Consider the following 26595-nt stretch of genomic DNA (forward strand, 5'->3'; position numbering starts at 1 on the left):
ATTCATGCTGCCCCATTGGCTGGCCTTGGTTTACTTTTTCCCTGCCCAACACCACCCATTTCTAAGCCGTTCATCATCCGCAGCCCCTCCCTCTCTTGTAACCGAACCACCACTGCTGCAAGGCCATTCCACATGCTTGTGGGCGGCCCTGCTCACTCACCTAGGTCTTGTCACGGGCCAAAGCCCAGGCCCGTGGCATCAAGCATGTCACACCGCAAGACTCTGGATACGCCAGCTAATCTAGTACACTGCCATTAATTAAAAGGTCCAGGCACCCCGCTTCAGGCAACAGCAGGAATGCCTGCTGAACTTTCACGTTCTGCATGATACTGATCTGATGCACCACTGCAGTTAACTGCTGCCAGGTACGTGAAAAGGAACGCTGTAGCAAATAATACGTATCGTATACTCAAACGTAAACTCAAACGTGCCCCTATTTAACTAACTTAGTGGTAGCTGACGAATGATAAAGACTATAAGAGGAAACCTGAAAATTATTGCTGCTTTAGGGGGTTGCCACTGGGTACATTTACCATAAAATAGTGGGTGGCAGCTTTAAATAGCTTATATATAAGAATTGGGCAACTTCCTTTACTGGTTGTACCCCAATAAGTGCAGTCATTGAGACTGTGCCTCTTTCCCCCCGGTGCCCCAGGGGGACAGACCTGCCTTTGGTCTTCTGTCCCCCAAAAGCCCGATTCTGCTGTGTACCGGACAGCTGTATGCCTGGTCAGGTACTGAACCTTTTTGAGTCTGTGTTTTTTGAAGGGTAGATATTGCATGCAATCACTCACATCACCACTCGTGTGATTCAGACTGCTTACATTACGGAACAAATTGCATTAATACATCATATACATCACTCAATCCATTCACATCACTTGTGTCATCTATACACCCTCACACAACAGCACAAACAGCCCTCCTCTCCCAACATTCATGTTGTATTCTCATTTCTCATTCTCCTCCAAAGATCACTTGATGGATGTAATTCCATTGATCTGTAAGCACGAAGTCTAGAAAATGCTAATTGTGAAAGATTTTAAATATCTGGTAAAAATGTTATCTGGTAGAGACTTCTAGCTGCAGATTACTTACCTTGAAATTACCAGGCGTCAGCTTGGAATTCTGAACTTTTTGCTGAGCAGAACCCCTTAGCGCCGTTGGGTGGCTTAGTTCAGATTTGAGTGGTGTCATCGGCATCGTTGGAGTCTTCTATGACATCACAATCGGCTATAAAGGCACCACCCAGGCGCACATACGTCATTTCTTTTCCTTCTGCGGCAGTTAAGTGGCAGATCCAGGATAAAACTACCCCTTTGCCTTTTTTTGACAGGCCTTTTTTTTTTTTTTTTAACTTTTTGTCAAAGTTTTTTCATCTGTGCGAGGATGTCATCGAGGAAGACAGGGTTCAAGCCCTGTGTTGCCTGCCTTAGTGCCGTGTCGGTGACAGATCCTCATCTAGAATGCATTTGGTGTCTCGAACGCGACCACGACTGTAAGTCATGGTTGGAATGCCAGACCACGGCTCCGAAAGCTTTGAGGGAGTGGTCCCTGAAGCTCTTTGAGGCCTGGCAGTCGACATTGGCAGGCACAACTCCAAGGAGGTCACATTCCAGTCGAGAAGGTTGTGGGACTGCTCCACGAGCCCCAAGCCCTCTTTGTCCCAATCGAGGTCCTCCGGGCACTCGGGAAAGAGGCATAAGAAGAAGAAGTCCAAACGGACTTCGACTTCACGTCGGCCAACAAGGTGAGTTGGGAACGTCGATGTTCCAGTCACGGTTCTGCGGATTCATTGTTAGGGCTGACTCCGAGCCTCCACACCCTTCCTTTCTGGGAGCCAAAGCGACCCCTGCTCAGTTGAAGGAATTTTACGAAGCCATGCACCACATGTTTGAGTGGGGCACCCTGTTTGAGTGCCTGCGGGCTCCGCGGGGTCAGAAGAGGCCCCATCAGGTTCCGCGCTGGCAGGTTTGGCTTCGGAGGGCCTCAGAGATCTGATTCCAGATCCAGAACAGCACCGGCTGCACACAGTTGACCTTCTCCGGCACTGTTCCTGAAGTGGACGCTCCCGGCACCACTGATGTCCACAGGTGGCGCCAGCCAACTTTTGATATCTGATGATCGGGAACAGGAATGGCATCACACAACACCATTCTGGAGCCGACTGCACCCACAGGTGCCAGATCATTGCCTGAGCCTTTGTTAGACCAGCCAGGCACTGGAGAGTAATGGAAGGGGTCTCTGGATTCTTTAGAAACACAGATAAAGCCTATGGACTGGTTTGAGGTACAGGAGAGGCCAGTAGACTGGACACCTCTCCATATTGTGCCTTGCTCCCTCCCTATACTACGAAGGCGGGGTCGTCCTATACTGTGGTGGTGCGAAGGTCAGCGGAGGTCCTGGACCTCAAATGGCCCTCGGTGCAAGTCAGGACTAACCTTCTGATGGAGGTGCTTCAGCCAGGGGCTTCCTCATCTGAACCAATGTTGCCCTTTAATTAAGCCCTCACTGATGTCCTGCTGGGGATCTGGTCCAAACCCAGCACAGGGGCTCCCGTAAACAGGACAGTCAGCCGTTGCCATCGCCTGGCTCCGGGTGACCCTAGTTTCCTCACTCAACACCCTACCCCTGAGAGCACGGTAGTCCAAGCCTCCACTTCCCAGAGCGCCTTCCGTTCTGCACCCCCGGATAGGAAATCCTGGCGGCTGGATCAGCTTGGCAAGAAGATATTTACTTTGAACAGCCTGGAATTGAGGTCGGTGGACACCTCATGCTTATTGAGCTGTTTTTCTCACATGCTGTGGGATAAGGTGGCGCAAGTGCTGCCCCACATCCTGGAGGATGCACAGGCCATTCTCTCCCAAGCAGTGAAGGATGGGAGAGATGCGGCGAAGTTCACCATACAGTGTGGCTTAGACACAACCGATTCGCTGGGCAGAGTGATTTCGTCGACGGTGGCCCTTTGGCACCATGCCTTGTTACAAACATCTGGCTTCACTGGTAATGTCCATGCAAACCTTATGGACATGCCCTTCGATGGATCGTGCCTATCTGGTGAAAAGGCAGACTCAGTGCTGGAACACTTTAAGGACTCCCGGGCTACAGCCAAGTCCTGGGCCTCTCAGCAACCCCTCACCAACCAACCGTCTGTCTTTCAACTCTTTAGTCGCTACAAAAGGGGCATGGCACCCCCAGCCAGCCACCATCCTCTGCCAGGCCGACAGCTGTGCGGGATGCAGTTGCGGTTTATTCAGACCCAGGGGGTCTGGCCAGAAGTTGTCTGCCACCTAGCCCCCTACCTCCACAGCGTCCAAGCCTTTCTAGTGTGATTCTGCAAGACCAAACTTGTTCAATTGGAGGGAGGATAAGTCATCATCTCCCTCACTAGCTGTCCATGACATCGGACAAATGGGTCTTGCAGATCATACAGAAGGGCTACTCGCTCCCCTTCCAGTCTTTCCCTCCTCAAATGCCTCCCTCAAAAAAACAGCTGATGGAGGATCATTTGTTTTTACTCCACAAGTAAGTTACGGCTCTCTTGGCCAAAGAAGCCTTAGAAAGAGTCCCGATATCAGAAGTAGGCAGTGGTTGTGATTCCCACTTCTTTCTGATACCCAAAAAGAACAAGGGTCTTCGCCCTATTCTGGATTTGCCAGACATCAATCTCTTCCTCAAAAAGAAGTTCAAAATGCTGACTCTAGGTCTGGTCTTGACTGCCCTAAACCAAGGAGACTGGATGATAGTGTTGGACTTGCAGGATGTGTACTACAACATCCCCATCCTGCCTGTGCACAGCTGTTACTAGAGGTTCAAGGTGGGCAACGAGCACTTTCAGTTTACTGTGCTCCCCTTCGGCCTTGCCAGTGCCCCTAGGGTGTTCACCAAGGTGATGGCGTTGGTCACAGCTCATCTTCGCAGGTTAGGAGTTTTAGTCTTTCCGATCCTCGACAACTGCATTTGCTGTGGTCCACTGTAACCGTGCCGAAGTCACATCTGACTCCCTCACAGATGCTCCCTTTCAATGGAACCGTTCTGGACACAAAGCAGTTTTGGGCCTATCCTCCCGAGCAGCGAGTCCAGGATATGCAGGTTGACTCTGATGTTTCGGCCTTTATCCTGGATTTGGTGAGACAGATTCTGAGGCTGCTGGGACACATGCCTCATGTTAGTAAAACATGCCAGATGACATATGAGGGCTCTGCAGTGGGACCTAAAGTTCCAGTGGGGGTAGGATCAGGGGGATCTCTCCGACATGGTCCAGATCTCGAAGGAAACTGCAAAAGACCTGCAGTGGTGGTTTAAAACTGTGATTGGGTCAGAGGCAGATTACTCTCTCTTCCCTAACCAGATCTTACAGTAGTGACAGATGCGTCAGTTCTGGGATGGGGCAGCCATCTGGGAGAAGTGGAGATCAGGGGAATCTGGTCTCCAGTGGAATCTGGCCTCCACATCAAACTTCTGGAGCTCCGTGCGATCCGGTTAGCGTTGAAGACATTTCTTCTTTTTGTCAAGGGGAAGATAGGGCAGGTTTTCACAAACAACACCATTGCAATTTGGTACTGCAACAAGCAGGGCAGTGTGGGGTCATGGACCCTTTGTCAAGAGGCCTTGTGCCTCTGGAAATGGCTGGAACAAAACAGCATAACCCTGGTGGTTCAACACCTGGCAGGTACTCTGAACACCAGGGTGGACAAACTCAGCCGTTGATGCCTAGCAGATCACAAGTGGCATCTTCATCCATAGGTGGCACAAGGACTCTTTCAGCAGTGGGGAGGGCCTTGGTTTGATCTGTTCACCTCCGGGGAGAACGCGCAGTGTCAGCAGTGTTCACGTTGGAGAATCCAAGGCGTCGCGAGTGGCGTGCAGGCCTCCTGTACACCTTTCTGCCCAGAGTTCTCAAGAAGATCAGGAACGACTGGGCCCTAGTAATCTTTGTGGCTCCGAACTGGGCATGGAGAGTCTGGTATTCAAAGCTTCTGAAAATGAGCAGCGATCCTCCGATCAGGCTGCCCCTTTGGGAAGATCTACTGTCGCAGCAGCAGGGGAGGGTTCTCCACTCTGCGCCTTCATGCGTGGAGATTGAGCCGCTGCAGTTGACAGCCTTCAACCTTCCTCCCAAAGTCTGTAAAGTTATTCTGGCAGCCAGGCGTCCCTCCACCAGGACAGTATACGCCTGCCATTGGAGGCGATTTATAGATTATTGTACAAAAAAGATCTTTCTGCCACTCTCTCTGAGTTTCTTCTCTTTATTCTATCTCTGGCCCAGCAGTGTTTTGTATTGGGCACACTTAAGGGATATCTATCTACTCTGTCTGCTTTTCTATGGCTGCCTGATCAGCCTTCATTATTCAAATCATCTATTGTATATGGATTTCTCAAAGGGGTTGTACGTTTCCTCTTTTGTCATGCCTCAGCGGGACTTACATTTAGTTCTCCCCTATCTTATGTGTGCTCCCTTTGAGCCACTGCACACATGTCCCCTCTGGCTGCTCACCATCAAGACAGCCTTCTTAGTGGCAATAACATCTGCCTGGAGGGTGAATGAGATGCAGGCTTTGTCATCCAAGCCTCCGTATCTTACAATGTTTCCGGACATGGTAGTGCTTTGCACTCTTGCCTCTTTCCTCCCTAAGGGGGTGACCCCATTTCACCTAGGTCAGGCTATCACTCCTGCCCACCTTCTTTGCTCCCCCACATCCCTCTAAGGAAAAGAAGCGACTCCACTGACTGGACCCAAAATGAGGGTTGTTGTTCTACCTTGACTGCACAAAAGAGTTCCGGGTGGATGGCCAACTGTTTGTGGGGTACGTGGGACTGAAGAAGGGTTGGGCAGTGCAGAAACGAATAATTTTGCGTAGGGTCCTTCTCTGCATAAAGATCTGCTACACTCTGGCCAAGAAGCAGCCTCTTGAGGGCTTGAGAGCCCATTCCACCAGGAGCAAGGCTGCTACCACAGCGTTCGCACGAGGTGTACCAGTCCTGGACATATGTCAGGCAGCAACGTGGACGTTTCTGCACATGTTTGACAAACACTAATGCCTCGACAATCAGGTCCTCAGAGACAGGCATTTTTGCCTGTTCGGTCCTGCAGGACTTTTTAGTCTAAAGTGAATCTGTTCACTGCCCACCGCCAGGAGGTTATGGCTTGGGTATCTATTATAAGGAAAGGAATCTACAGCTAGAAGTCTCTATCAGATGAACAAGTTACTTACCTTACTTACCTTCGGTAACTCATTTTCTGGTAGAGAATCTATCTAGCTGCAGATTCCTTACACCCTCCCATGCCTCCCGCTCTGTGGACACATTTACTAGGGTTGAGGATGGTCTCTTTCACTGTCCTAGTTTTGGTATATACAAAACTTGTCACTTTCTACCATGGCTCTGCAGTTCTGGCATGGAGGTCTGTGGAAATTTAACTGACGTATGTGCACCTAGGTGGTGTCTTTATAGGTGAACATGACATCAAAGATGGCTACGACGAAGACATGCGAATCTGAACAAAGCCACCCGATGGCATACAGAGGTATTGCTCAGCAAAACATCCTGGATTCCAAGCTGATGCCAGGAAACTCTAAGGTAAGAAATCTACTAGACAGAGTCCCTACCAGATAATGCATTACCGAAGGTAAGTAACTTGTTCGCCCCCCCCCTTACCTAACCAAGCTTCTATAGCCATACATGCCAACATTTTAGAAGAGGAAAATGGCAGAGTTTAAACAAATAATAGGGACAATGTGCTTCCCCCACTGGCTTCTATTAAAGCAGAGGCAACTTCAGGCCAGAGACAACCAAAACAAAGCCATTTTTGCATCACAAATCAGGGATATCCTGTCTGAATCTGGTCTATTGGCATGTGTAAGTATCTAACTTATCATACCAACATGCAATACCTACTTACCATATCTACCAATCATATGTAACCTTTCACAACTACGAAACCTACCTACGTGCTAACTATACCTACCTGCCATACTTAACCTGCTTTGCACTTTTTTTTTTTTTTTTAAAGAGGTTCCTTCATAACCGTCCCAATCTCGTTCACAATTACTCCCTCCCATGCTGCCTCTCACATGCTCATCGGGCTTTCGTATATAGTATCCATGATGTGTGTCCCTTTTGGGCAATACAGCCTTGCTTTAAATGGGGAGGTACTGTCCGGTACTGAGTACCTGCACTTCTTTAAGTTAAAGGGGCGAATACCTGCACTTCTTAACACTGCTGCAATACATCACAATGTATGAGTGCCGGCACTTCTCAGGAGCAAACAGGTACGCTAAATAGAGTTCCTGCACTTCTATTTCCATTTAAAGCACTGCAGTACAGCGATTGCCGTGCCACGTCGCAATGCACATATTTGTTACAAAAACATTCTACGATGCCCGCCCTTGCATTAGTGTACAAGTGGGGGCTTACATGGTTAGCGATATTATTAGCGTTTTGTAATAAATAAAGTTTTACAAAACCTGTTTCTGTAAAGTGTGAACGGAGAGCCATGCGGGCTCTCCGTGTTTCAGTAACGTGCTCGACGTGTCCGGGAGGGGCACGGAGCAGCAGTCTATAAATAAAGAAAGGAACTGCGGTGACGCAGTTCCGAGTGTGGTAGCAACACCGAAGGTCCATGCGTGTTTCATTAAGCGATGCGCTGCGCCACGTGTCTTCAATGGCGACGAGCGGGATGCGAGACATCGCGCTGTAATTAAGTAAAAAAATAAAAGGGGTATGAGCGCTGAATGAACGTACCTGAAAAGCGGTCCAGTCGACCGTTGAAAGAAGAAGAAAACCACACGGTGCGGTGCCGGCCGCTGTGAGGAGCTGGAAGTCACTGCTGGAGCCCGATCGCTGAGTGGTGTGCCTTGCGTTGGAGGAGGGTGGTGCCGTTTGGTTTCCCGGTCGGGGAACCCAAGAAGGTGAGCCCGGCCCCGCCCCCAGAAGAGGACCGGCACGTGGAGCGGATCGCTCCGTTGAACGCCTTGCCTTCGGGCGTGTCCGTGCTGCAAAGGAAGCAGCTGAAACTGACGACCTGGGCTTTCTCAGCCGAGCGCTTTGTTACGAAACCTGAAATTGACGCGTGTTTTTCCCCGGGCTGGGGATCGTTTAAATAAAAGAAAGGGAAGGCGTGTCTCAAAGACATTGACAACGACAGAGTGAAGGAGGGGGTGAAACTGGCAGGTGGACCCCCAGAAGAGACAAAATTTAAAAAAAAGAAAAGAAAGGGTGGAATAAAAAGGGAAGAAAAAATAAATAAATAAGAAAATTAAAAAAAAAAGAAGAAAACAAAAAAGACATTACTAACCCTTGCAACACACTAGAGTGAGGGAGTGTGAAAATGAGTGCCCCACCACAAGACAATGCTAATAATGCCAATCCTCCTCAACCACCAGGGAATCCTCAACTCCCAGCACAACTAAATAATAGTATTCACTCCTCGATTACCTCCTTACCACCGTTTAGCCAACTGATTGACCCGGCCACAGCTGCACCAAGGTGGCGTCTGTGGATAAATCGCCTAGAGAACTATTTTTGCGCTACCCGAGAGACGGATGGAGCAGTGCGTAGATCTGTGATGCTGCTGATGGGCGGAGATGAACTACAGGAGCTTTTTGATTCTCTCCCTGATACAGGGGACAAGTCTGATTTTGATGCAGCGGTGACTGCTTTGAACAGGCATTTTGATCCTCAACTTAACTCGGATTATGAACGTTTTAAACTGAGACAGGCGCAACAGACCGAAGTCGAGTCAATGGATATGTTTTACGCCAGATTGAGAAAACTGGTGAGTTCGTGCACGGTCTCAACCAACAAGAAGAGATCCGAGCACAGATCATTCAAGGATGTCGGTCTAATGCTTTGAGAAAGCTTATCCTTCGGCAACAGGGCATGTCCCTTGATGATATTCTGATTCTGGCGAGGTCACATGAACTATCGGCAGTACGAGCAGATGCTATGGCGGCAGTGAGAGGCCAGTCATTGGCTGCTGCGTCATCGACTCGCGTAGTTCAAGTCAAAGAGGAACAAGTGGATGCCATCCAGACACGTCAGGCAACACCTCGTAAGATGAACCCTACTAAACCCAGTGATAGAGCCTGCGGAAGCTGTGGCTATGAACATCGACCGAATGCGGGGTGTCCGGCAAAAGGGCAGTCATGTAACCGCTGTGGGAAACCAAACCATTTTGCTAAAATGTGCAGGTCCAGGAGAAATAAGCCAGGAGAACAGAAAGGAAGAGACACGAATATCAGAGCTGTATCCAAAAGTGCGGAGGAAGTAAGGGACCAGGCGACAGCAAGTGGTCCAGTCTTTGAGGAGGATGATGAAGAGGACATTTTTGTAATATCCTTTACGGGAGGAAAACCAGGAAAAAAGAGACCCCCGCCCATGAGTGATGTTCACGTCAATGGCACGCTGGTTTCTGTACTCATTGACACAGGAGCGTCTGTCAATGTCATGGACGAAACCCTTTTCAAAAAATTAGTACCTGCCCCGCCACTTACCTTGACAGATACCAAAATATATAATTATGGGGGAAGAGATCCCCTCCCCCTTAAAGGAACTGTAGAAGTGGCTGTAAGCAGTGGAGACAGATCAACAGAGGCAAAGTTCTATGTCGTGGCCGGGGATCGTGGCACTTTGCTGGGATGTCACACGGCTGAAGAGTTAGAGTTAGTATTCTTTGCGCGTCAAATATATGACACTCAAGTGGAACGCCTTCTCCATGAGTTCCCGCAGCTGTTCGAAGGACTAGGATGTTTGAAAGGAAAACGCATCAAGTTGCACATAGACCACAATGTGGTTCCTGTGGCCTTACGACATCGTAGGGTGCCTTTTCATCTACGGCCGGTTGTTGAGAAGGAGTTGCTGTCGTTGGAAGAACAAGGAGTCATTGAAAAAGTGGATGGGCCCACGCCATGGGTGTCACCGTTAGTGATCGCACCAAAACCTAAACAGCCGGGAGCGATTCGTCTATGTGTGGACATGCGCCTGCCGAATAAGGCTATCAAGAGAGAGAGGCACATAACCCCTACTATGGATGACATTATTGCAGACCTGAATGGGGCCCAGTGGTTCTCAAAGTTGGATCTTAACGCGGGGTATCATCAGCTGGAGCTGGACCCGGAAAGCAGGAACATTACTACCTTCTCGACGCATGTAGGGCTAAGAAGGTACAAGAGACTAAGTTTTGGAGTGTCGTCAGCCGCCGAAGTATTTCAGAATGCGATTCGAGAAACGCTGTCCGGATTACCGGGGGTAATCAACTTAAGTGATGACATTTTGATATACTCTAAGACTAGAGAAGAGCATCATCGTCATCTAAGGGCGACATTGAAAAGATTGACTGAAGCGGGGTTAACACTTCATAAGAAGAAGTGTGCCTTCTATCAAAACTCGGTAGAGTTTTTTCGGATATGTGTTTTCAAAAGATGGTCTGCAAGTGGACCCACGGAAGGCTGAAGCGATCCGTCAAGCCCCTGTTCCGCAAAATCCAACGGAAGTTCGTAGTTTTCTAGGAGTGGCCACATATTGCGGAAGGTTTATACCACAGCTTGCCACCATGTCTGAACCCCTTCGACAACTCACGAAAGGGCAGCGCCGTTGGGACTGGACTCCAGATGCGCAACAGGCATTTATGGATATTAAAAATGCATTGCTGGATAAAGCGACTATGGCTTATTTTAACCCAGGTAGGAAAACTGAAGTGGTGGTGGATGCGAGACCCGTTGGGCTTGGAGCGGTGCTCTTACAGGAACAGAGGCATCAAGAGTGGATCCCTGTTGCATACGCCAGTCGGGCGTTGTCGGCGGTTGAAACCCGCTATGCGCAGATCGAGCGTGAGGCTCTAGCCATTCGATGGACGTGCCGCCATTTCCACCTGTATTTGTATGGACACGAGTTTCAAGTAGTGACTGACCACAAGCCTTTGGTCCCCTTGTTTACGGGTAGTCCGCGTCTTGCACCTCCGAGAATTGAACGATGGACTGTCCTACTTCAACCTTATAGATTCACGGTTGTATATCGGCCTGGTGCGAATAATCCTGCAGATTATCTGTCTCGACACCCGTCTCCTAAGGTGTTTGATGTTCATCAAGAACAGGATGAAGAAAATACTGAAGTTTTTGTTAGCATGGTTGTGCAGTCGGCATGTCCTAATGCTCTCCTCATAACTGACATTGTGAACGCTACCCAAGAAGATGCGATGTTGAATAACGTCAAAGAGGCGTTAAGTCACAAAAGGTGGAAATATTTTCTAGAGAAGACCCACATGTCTTGCCCTGATCAAAAAGTGGCTATGCAGAGTATCTGGAAGGTGCGTGACGAGCTATCTACTGATTGTGATGGGTTGGTTCTGAGAGGAAGGCGAATCGTGCTTCCACAATGTCTCTGGTCAAGGGTGATCGAGTTGGCTCATCAAGGGCATCAAGGGGCTGCTAAAACCAAAGCAAGATTACGGGCTAAAGTCTGGTTCCCGGGTATGGATACTCAGGTTGATGAAATGGTAGGGAGATGTCATTCGTGCATCATCACGTCAATAGAGCCCCCGAGCTGCCCAGTGGTAACTGAACCGGCCACTCTGAAACCCTGGGCTAAAGTGAGCATGGACTTTGGGAGTTTCCCAGATGGGAGATTGACTGTGGTTTTAATTGATTCTTATACCAAATTCCCTGTGGTGGAAGTTGTGGCGTCAACGTCGTTTGAAAATGTAAGGCCAATTCTACAAAAGACATTTGCTTTGTTTGGTTTGCCTGATGAAATCCGAACTGATAATGGTCCTCCTTTCCATGGACAAGAGTTTAGGTCATACCTTGACAGTCTGGCAATTCGTCATCGTAAGATAATGCCTTACTGGCCTCAGGCAAATGGGGATGTGGAAAGGTTCATGCGAACTTTGAACAGGGCTCTCAGGATTGGAGTGGAGCAAAATGAAAATAGTGAACAATGTCTGTATCAATTTTTAAGTGCTTACCGTCAAACGCCTCATAGCACCACTGGTTGTGCTCCCTCCTCTTTGATGTTCAAAGTGTCTCCACGTGATTGTATTCCCTCCGGTCCTAAATGGAAACCTCCTGTATTGGATGTCAAGGCCACTCAAAGCAGGCGAGAAGCCACTAACTAGAGGGCGAGTGTCCAACGACGAGCGAAGTATCGAGGATTCCAAGAAGGAGATCGAGTGGTAGTGAGATGTCTGCGAGGAGGAGGGAAGTTCCGAACGCCGTTTGAGCCTGAGGTGTGGGAAGTGATTGGCATAAAAGGATCCATGATAACAGCAGCAAGAGGGAGACAAAGAGTAACACGAAACGTATCACATTTTAAGAGGGCTGGTCTAAGAGAGTTGACCAGTGAAGATGGAGAGATAGAGGACATTTCATATGATTCACCAATACTGGCTGAAGAAAGGAAGGATGTTACAGAGCCAACGAGGATCGAATAAACCAGGCATGGTTGTGTTTTTGAACATGGAAGTGGTAGTACTAGAAGTGCGAGATATGACTTACGCCCTAATCCTGTGCCTAGCAGTCAGCTAAAAGACTTTGTTTGTTGAATATTTTGTTGGAAAGTAAGTGTTGGTGTCGACTGGGGTGTAAGCACACTGTGAGAAGAACGATGGGAACAGTGTGCAACGACCCCCAGCCGTCTAAAAGGGACTCTGTGAGCGACACTAGGATTCAGGGTGTTAAGAAACACATTTGTGGTGTTTTCAGTTATTTGTTATCGAAGAGAGTGTTATTTCAATTTTATATTGAAGCTTTTCATATGAAAATGTTTTTATCATTTGTTTAAGTTCATTTGGTTCATCCCTGTCCATGTGGAGTAAAACATGGGGGAGATGTAAAGTGTGAACGGAGAGCCATGCGGACTATCCGTGTTTCAGTAACGTGCTCGACGTGTCCGGAGCAGCAGTCTATAAATAAAGAAAAGAACTGCGGTGTCGCAGTTCCGAGTGTGGACACGAAGGTCCATGCGTGTTTCATTAAGCGATGCGCTGCGCCACGTGTCTACAGTTTCCACCGCCAGCATGGGAAAGCTGAAAGGTTTGAGCCAGCGCCAGGCCGCCTGGCTTCGCAAATGCTTATTTAATGTAGCTATTATGGCTCTTGTTGCCATGATAATAAGTGAGAGTGGAGGATGCGGAATAACGACGGCCAGAGCTGCCAACTATGAACTGGAGGATCGTCGGACAAACGTCCTGTGGTTCTGAGCAAATCACAACAACCCAGCCCCCTCCCTTAAAAACAGGAACGTGTCCCTGTAAAACGCTCCACTACCTTAAGGGCGAGCTCGCGCTAAATATAATTGCTAAAAAAACACTGAGGATTAGTTCAAACTGCTCTAAAGTACTTAGGAAGTTACTTCGTCTTGTACTTGCTGTTTCATATGTATATTTCAAGGGTGCAAAAAACGTATTACGATACTCCTTTTCTCCTCACAGTTTACTTATTTTATTGGTTTGACTCGCTTCGTTGTAAAAAGTGAGACTGCATAGCAACTGCATAACTGAAAAATGAAACGTAAATCAATGAAGAACCGATGTATACTTCACGTTTCAATCAACTTCTGGTTCCACTGCACTGTACGTTTGGCCCAAAAGGCAGCGGCAGGGAGAACTCTCCAAACAAAGCTATTCTATTTTCACACGCCACGCGGCGGTCTAGTCCTTCCTCTGCCTGTAGGCGGGCCTTCCTCATGTGGCATTTGTTGTCAAGTCCTTCTTCTGTGTTTCTGCTTCCCTACGTTTCTTCCTCGTATCCATCGCAGGGCTATTTTAGCTTGCGCGTCTCCTCCAGCAGACATGCCTCTGCTAATTGACAGTCAGAGGATAAGTTTATCTTTGACGGTCTCTCAGCTGGTCGAGGTGCATCCACGCTTAAAGGTAAGAGTAGGGCTGAAGTGGTATCGGCATTACGCAAACCGGAAGTGTTGGCTCTGAATTATTGGTGGCTCTTTTGAAATGCAGCCGTCCAGCAGTTAGTCCTAAGGAAGGTGCTTCCTGCAGAGTGTAAGGCTACATTGTACTGCCTCATATTGCTTATGTGTGACACGTCAGTGTTTTTTTCGGAGTATCTATTTCAAATATTTAATAGTGTTAACTCAGTTCTTTGGGAGGAGCTGTGGTCTAGCTAACAGAGCTGCCAAACTCTGAACTGCGAACGAGGTTTCAGTCCTTCTTTGGGTCAGCATTGAGTGATTCTGGAAGAATCGCCTGTCTCTCTGTGCCTAACCAAAAAACTTTGGTAGAGCCAATAGGTCTCGCCTTTCGGCTTTGCTAATAAAGACGATCTCCTGGCTGTGAACTGCTTTTCATCAATGCCGTTCAGCATCTGCAGAAAAAAAATGGTATTGCCTATGTTGGACAGCTAGAGCCGACGCTCAAAGTCAGCCTAAGAGGGCACATCATCTGTAGTAAATCTGAAGTAAAGGATAGAAAAAAAACTCAGCTGATGCCTTTGGAGATTTGCTATTTAAAACTTTAAACAAGCTAAACAGAATTTTTTTTCAAGTATACAAGATGAAGCACATTCACGTGCATGTGTCATATAAAATATAACCAAATACATGGCATAGCTGTCTTAAGGAGCAGATTGTGAATATAATGTAGATTTTTGTACATAGTTTAATCACTATACTTGACTGTGACCAGCCCTCTTATCTTGTGCGAGTAATTAATAAGTATGAGAAAACATAGAAGAAATAGATAACACAATAGCAACTGCTAAAGTAAACGAAAATAGTTCTTGGCAAAAGTTTATAAGTAAACAATTTCTTGGAGAAATCCGAAAGCCTGGAAAAAGACCATGCTGGAACTGTGATGAATCTGCAGTAGAGGTCGGAAATGCTATCCGTATTGCAATGTTCTTAGGCGGTAGATCATGGTAAGTTTGTGGATGTTGTCAGGGAGGGAAAAGAACAACATGAATTACCAAGTGTTGCGGTGGGATAATACTTGCCTCCATGTCTTTAATAAAATTAATACATTTCTGTCATAGTTACTAGGAAAATATACATTTTATGTCAAGAACTGAGCCTTTTTTTTAAAGCATGTAAATTACTACAGAAGTTGCTGTGTGAACTGGTTTACAGTACAATGTCCTAAAAACATTATAATTGGACCAATCGGCTGATCTCAGAATGTCCTTAAGTCTGGAACCCACCCAGAATGCTTTAGATGCCACAGCACTCCTAGAGGAATGAGCCCCAAATACTGAAGTATCTATACCAGCAAGAGACATGAGACATCTAGTAAGAGTTGCAGAAGAAACAGGTTTATGAGGTTTGCGAAAGGAGATAAGAAGTTGTGGAAGACAGGACATTCTGAGATTGGCTGTATGTTCTCCGTAAACTTTGAGACATTGCTCTACACAAAGTTTAGGCTGATTAGTAAAAGAAGGATAGAATACAGAATGTAGATTAGTTTTAGTGTGTTTGCTGACTGAAAACAACACCCCAGATGAGGTAAATCTACGAGAGGAAATGTCCAAGGCTTTAACATCTGACAGTCGTTTAATAGAAATAAGACATAATAACATAGTACGTTGAGAAGAAAGCATTTTCAGAGACCCGTCTACATTGTCAGGCCAAGATAAAAACAAATTCAAAACAATATTTACGTCCCATAATCTAGAGTACTTGGGTAGAGGAGGAATAGAAAATTTTACTCCCTTCAAAAGACGGCAAAGGAGAGTGTGTTCTTCCATGGGTTTTCTGTTAATGTAGGTATGGTGCATGGAAATTGCTGATCTGTATAAATTGATTGTTCTGTAAGATTTACTTGCGCTGGCTTCTGCCACTAGGACATTTATAACATAAGTTATATTGGTTGAAATGGGATCGAGATCCCTTCCCAGACACCAGCTTGACCAGAGAGACCAGGCAGAAATGTGGGCTTTTCTGGTACCTGGAACCCAAGCGTTGTTAATTAATTTTGTAGCTTTTTTCGAAATAAGGCTGGTAGATTGGTGTGACCTGATACTTTCCAAGCCAAAAGAGTGAGGGATTTGTTGAGAACTAAGTTGTGGGGATGACCTAAGGGGTCCAGAAGGAGAGAAGGAAAGGATGGAAGCAGTACTGGTAAGTGGATTGTCAGTTCTAGTCAAGGAAGGAACCACACTTGTGAGTGCCAGAAAGGAACCACGATCACTGTTTTGGCCTTTTGATATCTGACCTGGGCGGGGACTCTGGTGATCATGAGAAAAGGAGGGAAAGCATAATTGACTGATGTGGACCGGTCCCGAAGGCCAGGAGATCTGGTTGCCAACTGAAGAAATGAGGTAAGTGGAGTTCAAGCGGAATGCAAAGAGAATTATTGAAAAGGGACTCCATTTGTTTAGGAGTGGGATTAAGTTTTCAGTCGCTGTAGTCTTGGAGAAAACAGGAGTGCCAATCTGCGGGCGCATTAATACTGCCCAGAAGATACTCTGCTGTAAGAGAAATCCTGTTGATATAAAATTCCCACATGCTTTTTACGAGATCCGCTAATGCTTTTGATCTGGTACTGCCTAAATGGTTTATGTAGCGGACAGCTGACACACTGTCCATACCGAGGAGGATGGAACACTGATTTTTGTCTTTTGCCATGCTTTTGATTGCAAAGGAGCCCACTGACATTACTCAATAATTGATATGCAATTGGAACTCCTCGATGGACCAAGTACCTCCGGTCATTATTGGACCACAACGGGTCCCCCAATCCATTAGACTTGCATCGGATTCTATACACAAGATCTGGGGCTGATGCAAAGACAGTCTTGCCGTTCCAAGCTTCTAAATGGTCTATCCGCCATTGAAGTTCAGAACGAGACTCTAGGTCTATGCTGACAAGCTCGAAATAAGGAAGACCTTTTCTGAGATGACAATTCTTTAGGCATTGAAGGGCTTGGTAATGAAGAAGCCCCCAGGAAGATATCCTGAATGGATGAAGAGAGGAGACCTAATATCTCAGCCAGTGATCGGAGACAGATTTGTGTACTCTGGATAGTTCGAAAGATTTCTGCTTTGATAGTTTTTACTTTTTTGATGAGGTAGATATAGAGTAGTGGTTGCTTACTTCAAGAAGAAGCCCCAAAATTGCATTTGTTGAGTGGGAGTCACAATGGATTTGACTTTGTTTATTATAAAACCCAACTGTGAAAGCAGAGAGCAAGTGGTGTGAAGATGAGATAGAAGTGTGTGGTAATTCTGACTCACAAGAATGTTGTCTAGGTATATAATTAGTCTGATGCCTAGAGATCTGAGATGTGCTACTACAGGTTTCATTACCTTTTGTAAAGCACTATGGTTTTGACAATAGACCGAAAGGAAGAGAAAAAAACTGTTAAGTTTTTCCCTGCCACTAAAACTGGAGGAATTTTCTCTGATGTGTGTGATTGGGAATGGTAAGATGCATCCTGAAGATCTAGTCGCACCATGTAATCGGATTGAAGTAGAGCATCTCTGAGATGTACTATTGTCTCAATTTTGAAATGACGGTAAATGACAAATTGGTTGAAAGTTCTGAAGTTGATAACCAGTCTCATTTTCTTGTTATAGAGAGCTTTTGAAGACTGAAGGGTCTGGGTGTATGAGGGTGTAGGAAGCTGGCTCTGTATATTCTATATAAAAATGGGATATAATGTGCACAGAGTCCAGGGGATCCCCAAGAGGCTTGACAGAGGCATTAATAGATAATACTAATGCTCTATTTGTGGTAGTGTGGTCGAGCAGTTATGCTTATCAGAGGGTAGTGTTAAGCATTTGTTGTACACACACAGGCAATAAATTAGAACACACACTCAATGACTTAACTCCAAGCCAATGGGATTTTATATAGAAAAATATTATTTTCTTAATTTATTTACAACCACAAGATTCAGATTACAGGTAAGTACATTAAATGTAAGGTACTTTGCATAGGTATAGATAGGACTTTGAATAAAAACAGTAATGTACACATTCTGAGTCGGCAGAGATCGCTGAACCCGCAGGATGCGTCACTGTTGCAGGTCCCTTGAATCAGGAGTCAGGCCGGTAGGACTGGGGCCAAAGCAGTTGTCGTCTTCCTTCTTCTCTGCAGGGTTTTCAGGTCAGCAGTTCTTCTTGTGAGGTCATCAGGAATCTGATTCCTGGGTTCAGGGTTGCCCCTAAATACTACAGTTAGGGTTGTGTTAAGGTTGGAGGGGAGTAGCCAATGGCTATTGTCCTTGAGGGTGGCTACACCTTCCTTGTGCCTCCTCCCTTTGGGGAGGGGGGAAATCCCTATTCCTATTGGGCTAAATCCTCCAAAACAAGATGGAGGATTTTCCAAGGAGGGGGTCACTTCAGCTCTGGTCACCTTAGGGGTGGACCTGGCTGAGGGGGTGACTCCTCCTTGTTCTTCTCATTATTTCCCCAGACTTGCCACCAAAAGAGGGGGCTGTGTCGCCGGGGTGGGCGTCTCCACTAGCTGGAGTGCCCTGGGGCATTGTAACACAAAGCCTGGGCCTTTGAGGCTCACTGCTAGGTGTTACAGTTCCTGCAGGGGGTAGGTGTGAAGCACCTCTACCCATTGCAGGCTTTGTTTCTGGCCCCAGAGAGCAGAAAGGCTCTCACCACAGGAGGTCAGAAACTCATCTCTCAGTGGCAGGCTGGCACAGACCATTCAGTCTTGCACTGAAGGATTGGGTAAAATACAGGGGGCATCTCTAAGATGCCCTCTGTGTGCATTTTTTAATAAATCCAAAACGGGCATCAGTGTGGGTTTATCATTCTGAGAAGTTTGATACCAAACTTCCCAGTATTCAGTGTAGCCATTATGGAACTGTGGAGTTAGTTTTGACAAGCTCCCAGACCATATACTTAATATGGCAACACTGTACTTACAATGTCTAAGAATGGACTTAGGCACTGTAGGGGCATATTGCTCATGCAGCTATGCCCTCACCAGTGGTATAGTGCACCCTGTCTTAGGGCTTTTAAAGCCTGCTACAGGGATGACTTATCTATGCCACAGGCAGTGTTTTGTGGGCATGGCACCCTGCGGGGTATGCCATGTCGACTTTGCCTTTTTCTCCCCACCAACACACACAGTCTGCAATGGCAGTGTGCATGTGTTTGGTGAGGGGTTCCTTAGGGTGGCACAACACATGCTGCAGCCCTTAGGGAACTTCCCTGGTCACAGGGCCCTTGCTACCACTGGTACCTTTTACAAGCGACTTGTCTGTGTGCCAGGGGTGTGCCAATTGTGGAAACAATGGTATATTTTTAGTGAAACAACACTGGTGCTGGGGCCTGGTTAGCGGGGTCCCAGCACACTCTCAGCCAAGTCAGCATCAATATCAGGAAAAAAGTGGGGGGAGGGGTAACTGCAAAAAGGAGACATTTTCCTACAGAGTTGAACTGCGTTCTTTAGTAAAAGAGAACTGATTTCCTTGGATATTATAGTGGATGTGTCTGAGGAGAAACAAGGAGGATCAGGAAACACCATTTGGTATGGGACTACATAAAACTCTATTAGATAACCCTGTATCGCAGTTAGAACCCACAGATATGCAGTTATTGTTTTCCATTTTCGAAGGGAAAACTGAAGACGACCACAAACAGGAAGAAGGCCAAAAGGGAGACTTACCATGTTGGGTATTGCTTTTGAAGTTCCAATGTCCCCGGCCTCAATAGCCTCTACCCCTTTATGGGTGGAACTGGGGTTTGTATTCCTGCACTCCATATGACAAGTTGAAGGAGCCTCTGGATCTTTGGGGATGAAAGGGCCGACCGGTAAAACGGCTCCTGCCTCTACCGACCTGTGAAAAAACCTGCTGGTTGAAAACTTTTTTTTGAGAGACTGTTGTCCTCTTCTCCTTTCATGAGTGATAGCTGCATTAGTATTTCCAAGAAGGCAGAAAGCTCTATGGATCCAAAGAGAAAGGTCTAAAGGGTCAATGTCTGAATTTTCCACTCTGGCCGCCTCTGCCATGTCAAAAATACAGGCTAAAGGACCCACCAAATTAAGTAATTTATCCTGGCAGGTTGACCAGGCTTTGTCAACTCCCTTGCAGGGATCCTTACTGAACTTAGAAAAGAAAGTTAGGGTGGGTTGGTCTATCGATGGAGTGGATGTGATGTGGGAGGATAAAGAAGGTCTAAGGTATTCAGATCTTAATTTGGCCCTGGACTGCTTGTCCAGTGGTTGTCTTGATCTAGAGGATATGTAATCCCCAACATGTGATGTGGGAAACCGTTTGGTTGAGTTAGGATGGTGTATGAGGGGCAGGTCAAACATAGGGGTTCTTTCAGAGTCTAAAATTGTGTTGGTAATGAAAGGGTCAGAAGAAGAGAGGGACATTTTAGCTTTTTTGGTAGGTGGGGCGGAAGGGTCATTATTACCTAAATTATCCAAAGTGTCATCAGTGTCACCTATATCATCATCTGTATGCAGAATGTGTGAAATCATTCATTTTAGCGCATTCTTTAAATGTTTTGCTTTAGATTTCCATTTAGTGTGAGTATTAGAAGTATAATCCTCCTTGGTAGGAGGCCTGGCGGATCTAAGTCCTCAATCTAGGCTTAGGTTTTATCACCAGTCAGTGAAGCACCAATAGGGTTGACATTAATTTGAGAGCTATTAGAGGAAACAGTCTTGAGTTTGTTTTCTGCTTTCCCCAGCAGAATGGGCTAGTAAAGATTTTGACATCATGCTCTTAACCGATTTTTCTGTTTTTAAAATATTTTTTTGCCATTTTGGCCTGTTCAGCCGAATTGTGAATGAAATCACTTGAATCCATTTTAAATATGTCACCCTCTTCATTATTATCATCTAGGAGGGGAGAACTATCAATTTCCATACTGGTACAGTAATGTGCAGTAGGATTTGGCAAAGAAAGGGTTAAAATTATGTTAAAATGGGAAGGAGATGGAGAAAAAGGTGAAAACACGCCCAAGGGGGCGTGAACACCCTTGCCTGGGGCTGTGGAATGCCAGAGGGCAGAGATTCAGGTCGCTTCCCTTCTGACATGGAGCGAGAAGGACAGCCGATGCGAATGCACAGAGCCGGTCGGAGAAGGAAGGCAGGCAGGAGAAAAGACGCATGTAGGCAAAATATCTCTGCCAATATGAGTGAAAACACTGAAGCAAAGTGAGAAAAGCCAGATAAGAATGGCAAGCGGTCGAGTGGCAGTTACTTGATGTAACCAAAAACGACCGTTAGGAATGCGCGAAGAAAGTGTGAACCATTGAATGTTGGCAACACATGAGGAGCGCTTGAGCGAGGCGTGGTGAAACGCTTACAACAATAGACATATAATAATTAATAACAGCAGGCTAAATGAGCATAAACAAAGTACATTATATAAAAGGAAATATGTAAGGGGAGTACTTATCTTGACTGTGAGCAGCAAGAAAAAGAGGGCTGGTTGTATGGTGATTATACCATATACCTAATTATGATTGGTTGTTATTACAATACGTTTCTTATTATCATTGGCTATTTGTTGCTTAGCCTCATGGGAATTGTAGTTTTCTTGACTGCTGCTGTTTAATTAATGCAAGATTAGAGAAGCATAATAGTAGCCTCCGGTACTGACATAAAATTCTTATTTATGTCTTATTAAATATATCCAAAACATGGACTTGTGCCTCTTGTGATGGTCCTGGCCACCATAGCTACTGCATAGAACATTTTAGCATGTTCATAATCTTGTCATATAACTAATTAGACAATTAGACTTGTGTTTATATATATATATATATCAAAAACGAAGTTGTCCTCATGTGAAAGCGCACTCCCAACAGGTTAATATAAACGGGAAGAAAAAGCAAAGCCAGCAACTCACAGTGAATTGTTTAAGCAGTTTCATTATTCCAGGCCTTAAGTTATAAAATCATCTCTGGACACGTGTTTCAAGGTCAATCCTTTCTTCAGCAGAGAAAAATATAAAAGTGTTTCACCCTTGTAGGTGCAGCCAGTGCTGGACGTGTTCCAGGCATCTCTTTCTTACTGAAAAGACCGGCATGGCTTCAGCTTGTCTAATTACAGGCACCTGATTAGTCTCTTTAAATACTAGTCCGCCCCAGTGGGCCTCTCAAGTGAGCAGTGCATGCTGGTTGTGGTGGTCCTGCAATTTTTTCATTTGCCCCAAGTGGGTTGCTGGAGCCAAACGAAATAAAGAGGGAGATTACGACCAGGGAACAACAAGTAGACGCTGCCTGCCTCGTTGCAGATGCTGAACCAAGATCACAGGTCTTTGCTCAGGTATGAGGGCTGATGTCTCCACAGTGATTCTGAAAGGCAAGCTAGAAGATGTGATTAGACGGGAAATTAGACAAGCTGAAGCCATGCCGGTCTTTTCAGTAAGAAAGAAATGCCTGGAACACTTCCAGCACTGGCTGCACCTATGAGGGTGAAACACTTTTATATTTTTCTCTGCTGAAGAAAGGATTGACCTAGAAACACGTGTCCAGAGATGATTTTATAACTTAAGGCCTGGAATAATGAAACTGCTTAAAGAATTCACTGTGAGTTGCTGGCTTTGCTTTTTCTTCCCGTTTATATAACCTGTTGGGAGTGCGCTTTCACATGAGGACAACTTCGTTTTTGATATTTACCCGGCCTGTCCAGTCGGGAAAGCAGCACCACTGCACATCGTAGCAGGTCTGTGTGACTAAAAATGGATTGTCACATAAGAGCAGTCAGGTTGGGATATTCACAGCAAATCTGACAATTTTACTTTGGATTCGCCTACAAAGGTTTTGCACTTTGGTTCATTATTTCGTTTGGCTCCAGCAACACACTTGGGGCAAAATGAAAAAATTGCAGGACCACCACAACCAGCATACACTGCTCACTTGAGAGGCCCACTGGGGCGGACTGGTATTTAAAGAGACTAATCAGGTGCCTGTAATTAGACAAGCTGAAGCCATGCCGGTCTTTTCAGTAAGAAAGAAATGCCTGGAACACTTCCAGCACTGGCTGCACCTATAAGGGTGAAACACTTTTATATTTTTCTCTGCTGAAGAAAGGATTGACCTAGAAACACGTGTCCAGAGATGATTTTATAACTTAAGGCCTGGAATAATGAAACTGCTTAAAGAATTCACTGTGAGTTGCTGGCTTTGCTTTTTCTTCCCGTTTATATAACCTGTTGGGAGTGCGCTTTCACATGAGGACAACTTCGTTTTTGATATATATATATATATATATATATATATATATATAAAGATATTGGCGTTGCTTCTTTTTTTCAACAATGATCTCTGATAAGTAAAGACAATAAATACAAGTTTGGATACAGCTTATGATGCCTGGCTCATGCTGCACAAAACCATGTAAATAAATAAAATTTGAAGAAAACAGTCGCAAGGCACAGACTTTTCCTGCTGCTTAAATAGCCGTCAGCCTGTAGAAGACAATCCTGAAAGATGACATCGAAGGATTATTTATGGGAGTGGCGGAACTTTGAAGTGCTATTATCTTTAACAGGTCAAGAGTTACCTTTAATCTCCATACTCAGATGCTAACAAGCAGTAGGTCTCGACCACAACAAGCCTAAGTCAGAGCGCTGGAGGGAGCCCTGGGAGGAAGAGCCCAGTGTTGAGAGGGCTGATGTTGATGCGCCCTGCTAGCGAAAGGAACGCCATTGAAGCAATAAACTTAAATCACCCCTTGGATTGTGGTATACTCTTTACCCAATAAAAAGGTTTAAATAAACACCTCAAATATTGAAAAGGGAAATAGGGTTACAATCTGAAGAAAGAGAGTTTTTCTGGATATCGGATGTTGTGAGCCAAATGGAAAAGTACCAGCAATGCCTCGGAAAAGGAAATACACTGTTTACAATGGGGATATATTGCTCTTCTAAAAGGAAATATTCTGTATCCAATTAGAAGGCATGAGAAAGCGCGCTCCAGAAAGGTTTTGTGAAGACATTTTCACAAAGGATAGACAGAATCTTCACACATCCAGGGCTTTTGGCGTCTGCATCTATGTTCAGCCTTCTCTGGACTGAAAACCCTTGCGTCGCTGCAGCTCTACACAAGAACAAACTAAAATTGGCAACAGTAGAGAAAAAATAGTACCTCAATCACTGTGCGATCAGAGGAAGGACAGTAATCGAGCTAAAGCAATCCGTACATGATACAGCTGAAACAAGAGGAAGTGAAACTGGCATGCACTGGCCAATTAGAAGGTAACAAATAAGAGTGCCAATAAAACCAATGAATGGTAAGCATTGCACAGGCCGCAAGCCCCTTGTTGTATAAAATCTCTGGCAAGCGAGAGTGCATGCAACACGTGGTGTTGCAGGCAAACCTAAAATAATGTGTAGGGAAACCTGGTGCACGTACAAACCTTGAAAAACAATACATAAAAAGACCCTGTTCCTATGTTTTAAAACATAAATTTGTCCCTTTGATCCCTTATTCACATGTTGCCATAGGTTTGGTAAAAAGGTGTCTCACAAAGAATTTTAGTGGCTTGCTTCATTATAGATTCTATGTCAGGACTGGGGGCAAGGATTATGTATTTCTTTTGTAACTTTTTTATTAGCACCAGTTTCAAAGTATAAATAAATAACAATCACTACAAATCCCATGAACACTGTGGAATGAGTAACCATGGCAATCAGTAACCAATCACAATATAGTCCGTAGTGTGTGTATGTGTGTATATATGTGTATATATATATATATATGTGTGTGTGTATATATATATATATATATATATATATATTTATATATATATATATAATGTTGGTTTCTCTTCCTCTTGCTTTACTGCCAGTCAGTTAAGTCCCTGCATCCCTTAACTCTCTTTGGGGGTTTTAATGTTAGTGTGATGGACGAAATTGTATTTGCAGTATTTTCACTGTTGTAACAATGCTTGCATGTACTGACTGTTCTTATTTCTTACTTGATTTGCAGAGTTTTGACCCCGTAGTAGACTTCAGGCTAGGTGCGCCTATTTGATCCCACGCTCGTGCTCTAGGGGGTGCACTTTCGTGCCACTAGCGGCTTCTGTTAGGCGCATAGCAATCTGTAAGAGCAGCGAGCTGTGCTCTTCAGAACAGTAACGCGTGCTAGGGCACCTGTGGAGGATTATCTCCTTTGGAAACCTCCTCTAGCCTCTGGGCCCTACCAGCTCTTGCTATTACACTGCCAAGGCAGTCTGTATTGTTGTATCAGCTCCACAGGCCACTCTAGATAACACCACATGGTGGCCTGAACACATCGAATTTTGTCAGAGCACCTGCAAGGGGACTGCCCTTGGATATCAATTTTTCTGGGCGATTGTTGGTACATTACCTTGGTGCTCATACCCTCCTGGTCATGGAATCCTTTAGGGAGTATGAGTGCACCCCTAGTTTTGCATCAGAAGAGTAGTGGCCTCCCCAGCGCCGCAATTCCTGTAGCAATGGATAAGCTGGCTATTTCAAAGGCGCTTGCACCACTGCAGGAAAGTCTGGATAAATTAATGTCACAAGTCACTGGGGGGTTGGGGACTCATAGTAACCTGAGGGCGGGGCCCAGCAGGCTGTCTTCTGCAGGTGCATTCAGGGCCCAGAAACATGACTCAGGGTACTTGGAAGGCTATGCCTGTCTGAGAGAAGTCTTCTGTAAGAGTGCGCACACATTGAAACACACACCCTATCAGGAGATCGATTTTTCCCCAGGCAAAACCCCAATGTGGTTGTTTCAAACTTTGACCCTGGTAGGGGATCCCCCACAAAAGGGAAGGGTGATAATGATGATGAGGGCTCCTCAGATGAGGGACAGGATTCCGGACGGCCCTGGCACCCCTGCTCGACCGCCTTAGAATCGTTGAAGACGAATTAAGCTCAACAGACATTTTTGAGCCAGAGGGTATATATCAACCACAGTCATCCAAGTGGCACCCAGAGCAAAAGGTGGCAGAGAATGTGGACAGAAAAATCAGACAGCCACTGGATAAGGAGGTTGCGCCTTTTGAGAGCCCTCAACCCTCTCTTGGTGGGAGGGGGCCCTCAACCCCCGACATTGATCCGAAAATGTGTATCCACAGGAAAGATCCAAAAAAGAGGATAGGCTGCTCCTGAGGGCATGTCAGGATAAACTACTCAACGTCCTTGGCCTGCTCACCAAGATAATTGAATTTGCAGAACACTCTAAACAGTCTGGTGATCCTTTCCTTACAGATATTGTGGTGTGTTGGATGCTTAGACCTGTGTGCCTCTCAGCAGTGCCAACTGTGCCCTTTCTGCCGAGTGGTGGCGCTCTTTATTGATACAGATTGACCCTAAGTTAGGAGAATGGGCCACAAGGTAACCTGGTCGGAGACCCTTTCGTCAAGGAATTGGAACATTTGTGGCCGCCTTTTTGGTGCTAGACAAAGCTCAGACGTCGATCACAAAGATAATCAGCTGGGGCTGGAAGAGCTAGGGGCTGCTCCGCCAGCCGCCCAGATCACTAAGGCTCCTACAGAGGTCAGGCCAGAAGGAACAACGGGTTGAATGACTGCCGCCAAGGTGCTTTCTCCTCCAACCGGGGAGGCGAAAAAGACAGGGCCAGATGTGTTGCTTGAGGAGGGCCTAACACCCCAGGAGGATTTAATGATAAGAAATATTCTTTCTTTCCCTCAAGACCTCGTTGGGAGATTAGTGCAATTTACTCATAAGTGGGCCG

The 26595-nt window shown here is 45.9% G+C and overlaps 1 protein-coding gene across 1 annotated transcript in view; it reads left to right on the top strand.

Annotated features, from left to right (window-relative positions):
• Window positions 1–13712: 13712 nt before the first annotated feature.
• Window positions 13713–26595, top strand: part of NTAN1 (N-terminal asparagine amidase) — a 235993-nt gene continuing 223110 nt past the window's right edge. The window contains exon 1 of the mRNA XM_069210221.1: window positions 13713–13867. Coding sequence (XP_069066322.1) covers window positions 13787–13867 — 81 coding nt within the window. The 5' untranslated portion in view covers window positions 13713–13786. The remainder of the gene's footprint in view (window positions 13868–26595) is intronic.

Source organism: Pleurodeles waltl, chromosome 10, assembly GCF_031143425.1.
Source record: "Pleurodeles waltl isolate 20211129_DDA chromosome 10, aPleWal1.hap1.20221129, whole genome shotgun sequence".
NCBI classification, from domain to species: domain Eukaryota; kingdom Metazoa; phylum Chordata; class Amphibia; order Caudata; family Salamandridae; genus Pleurodeles; species Pleurodeles waltl.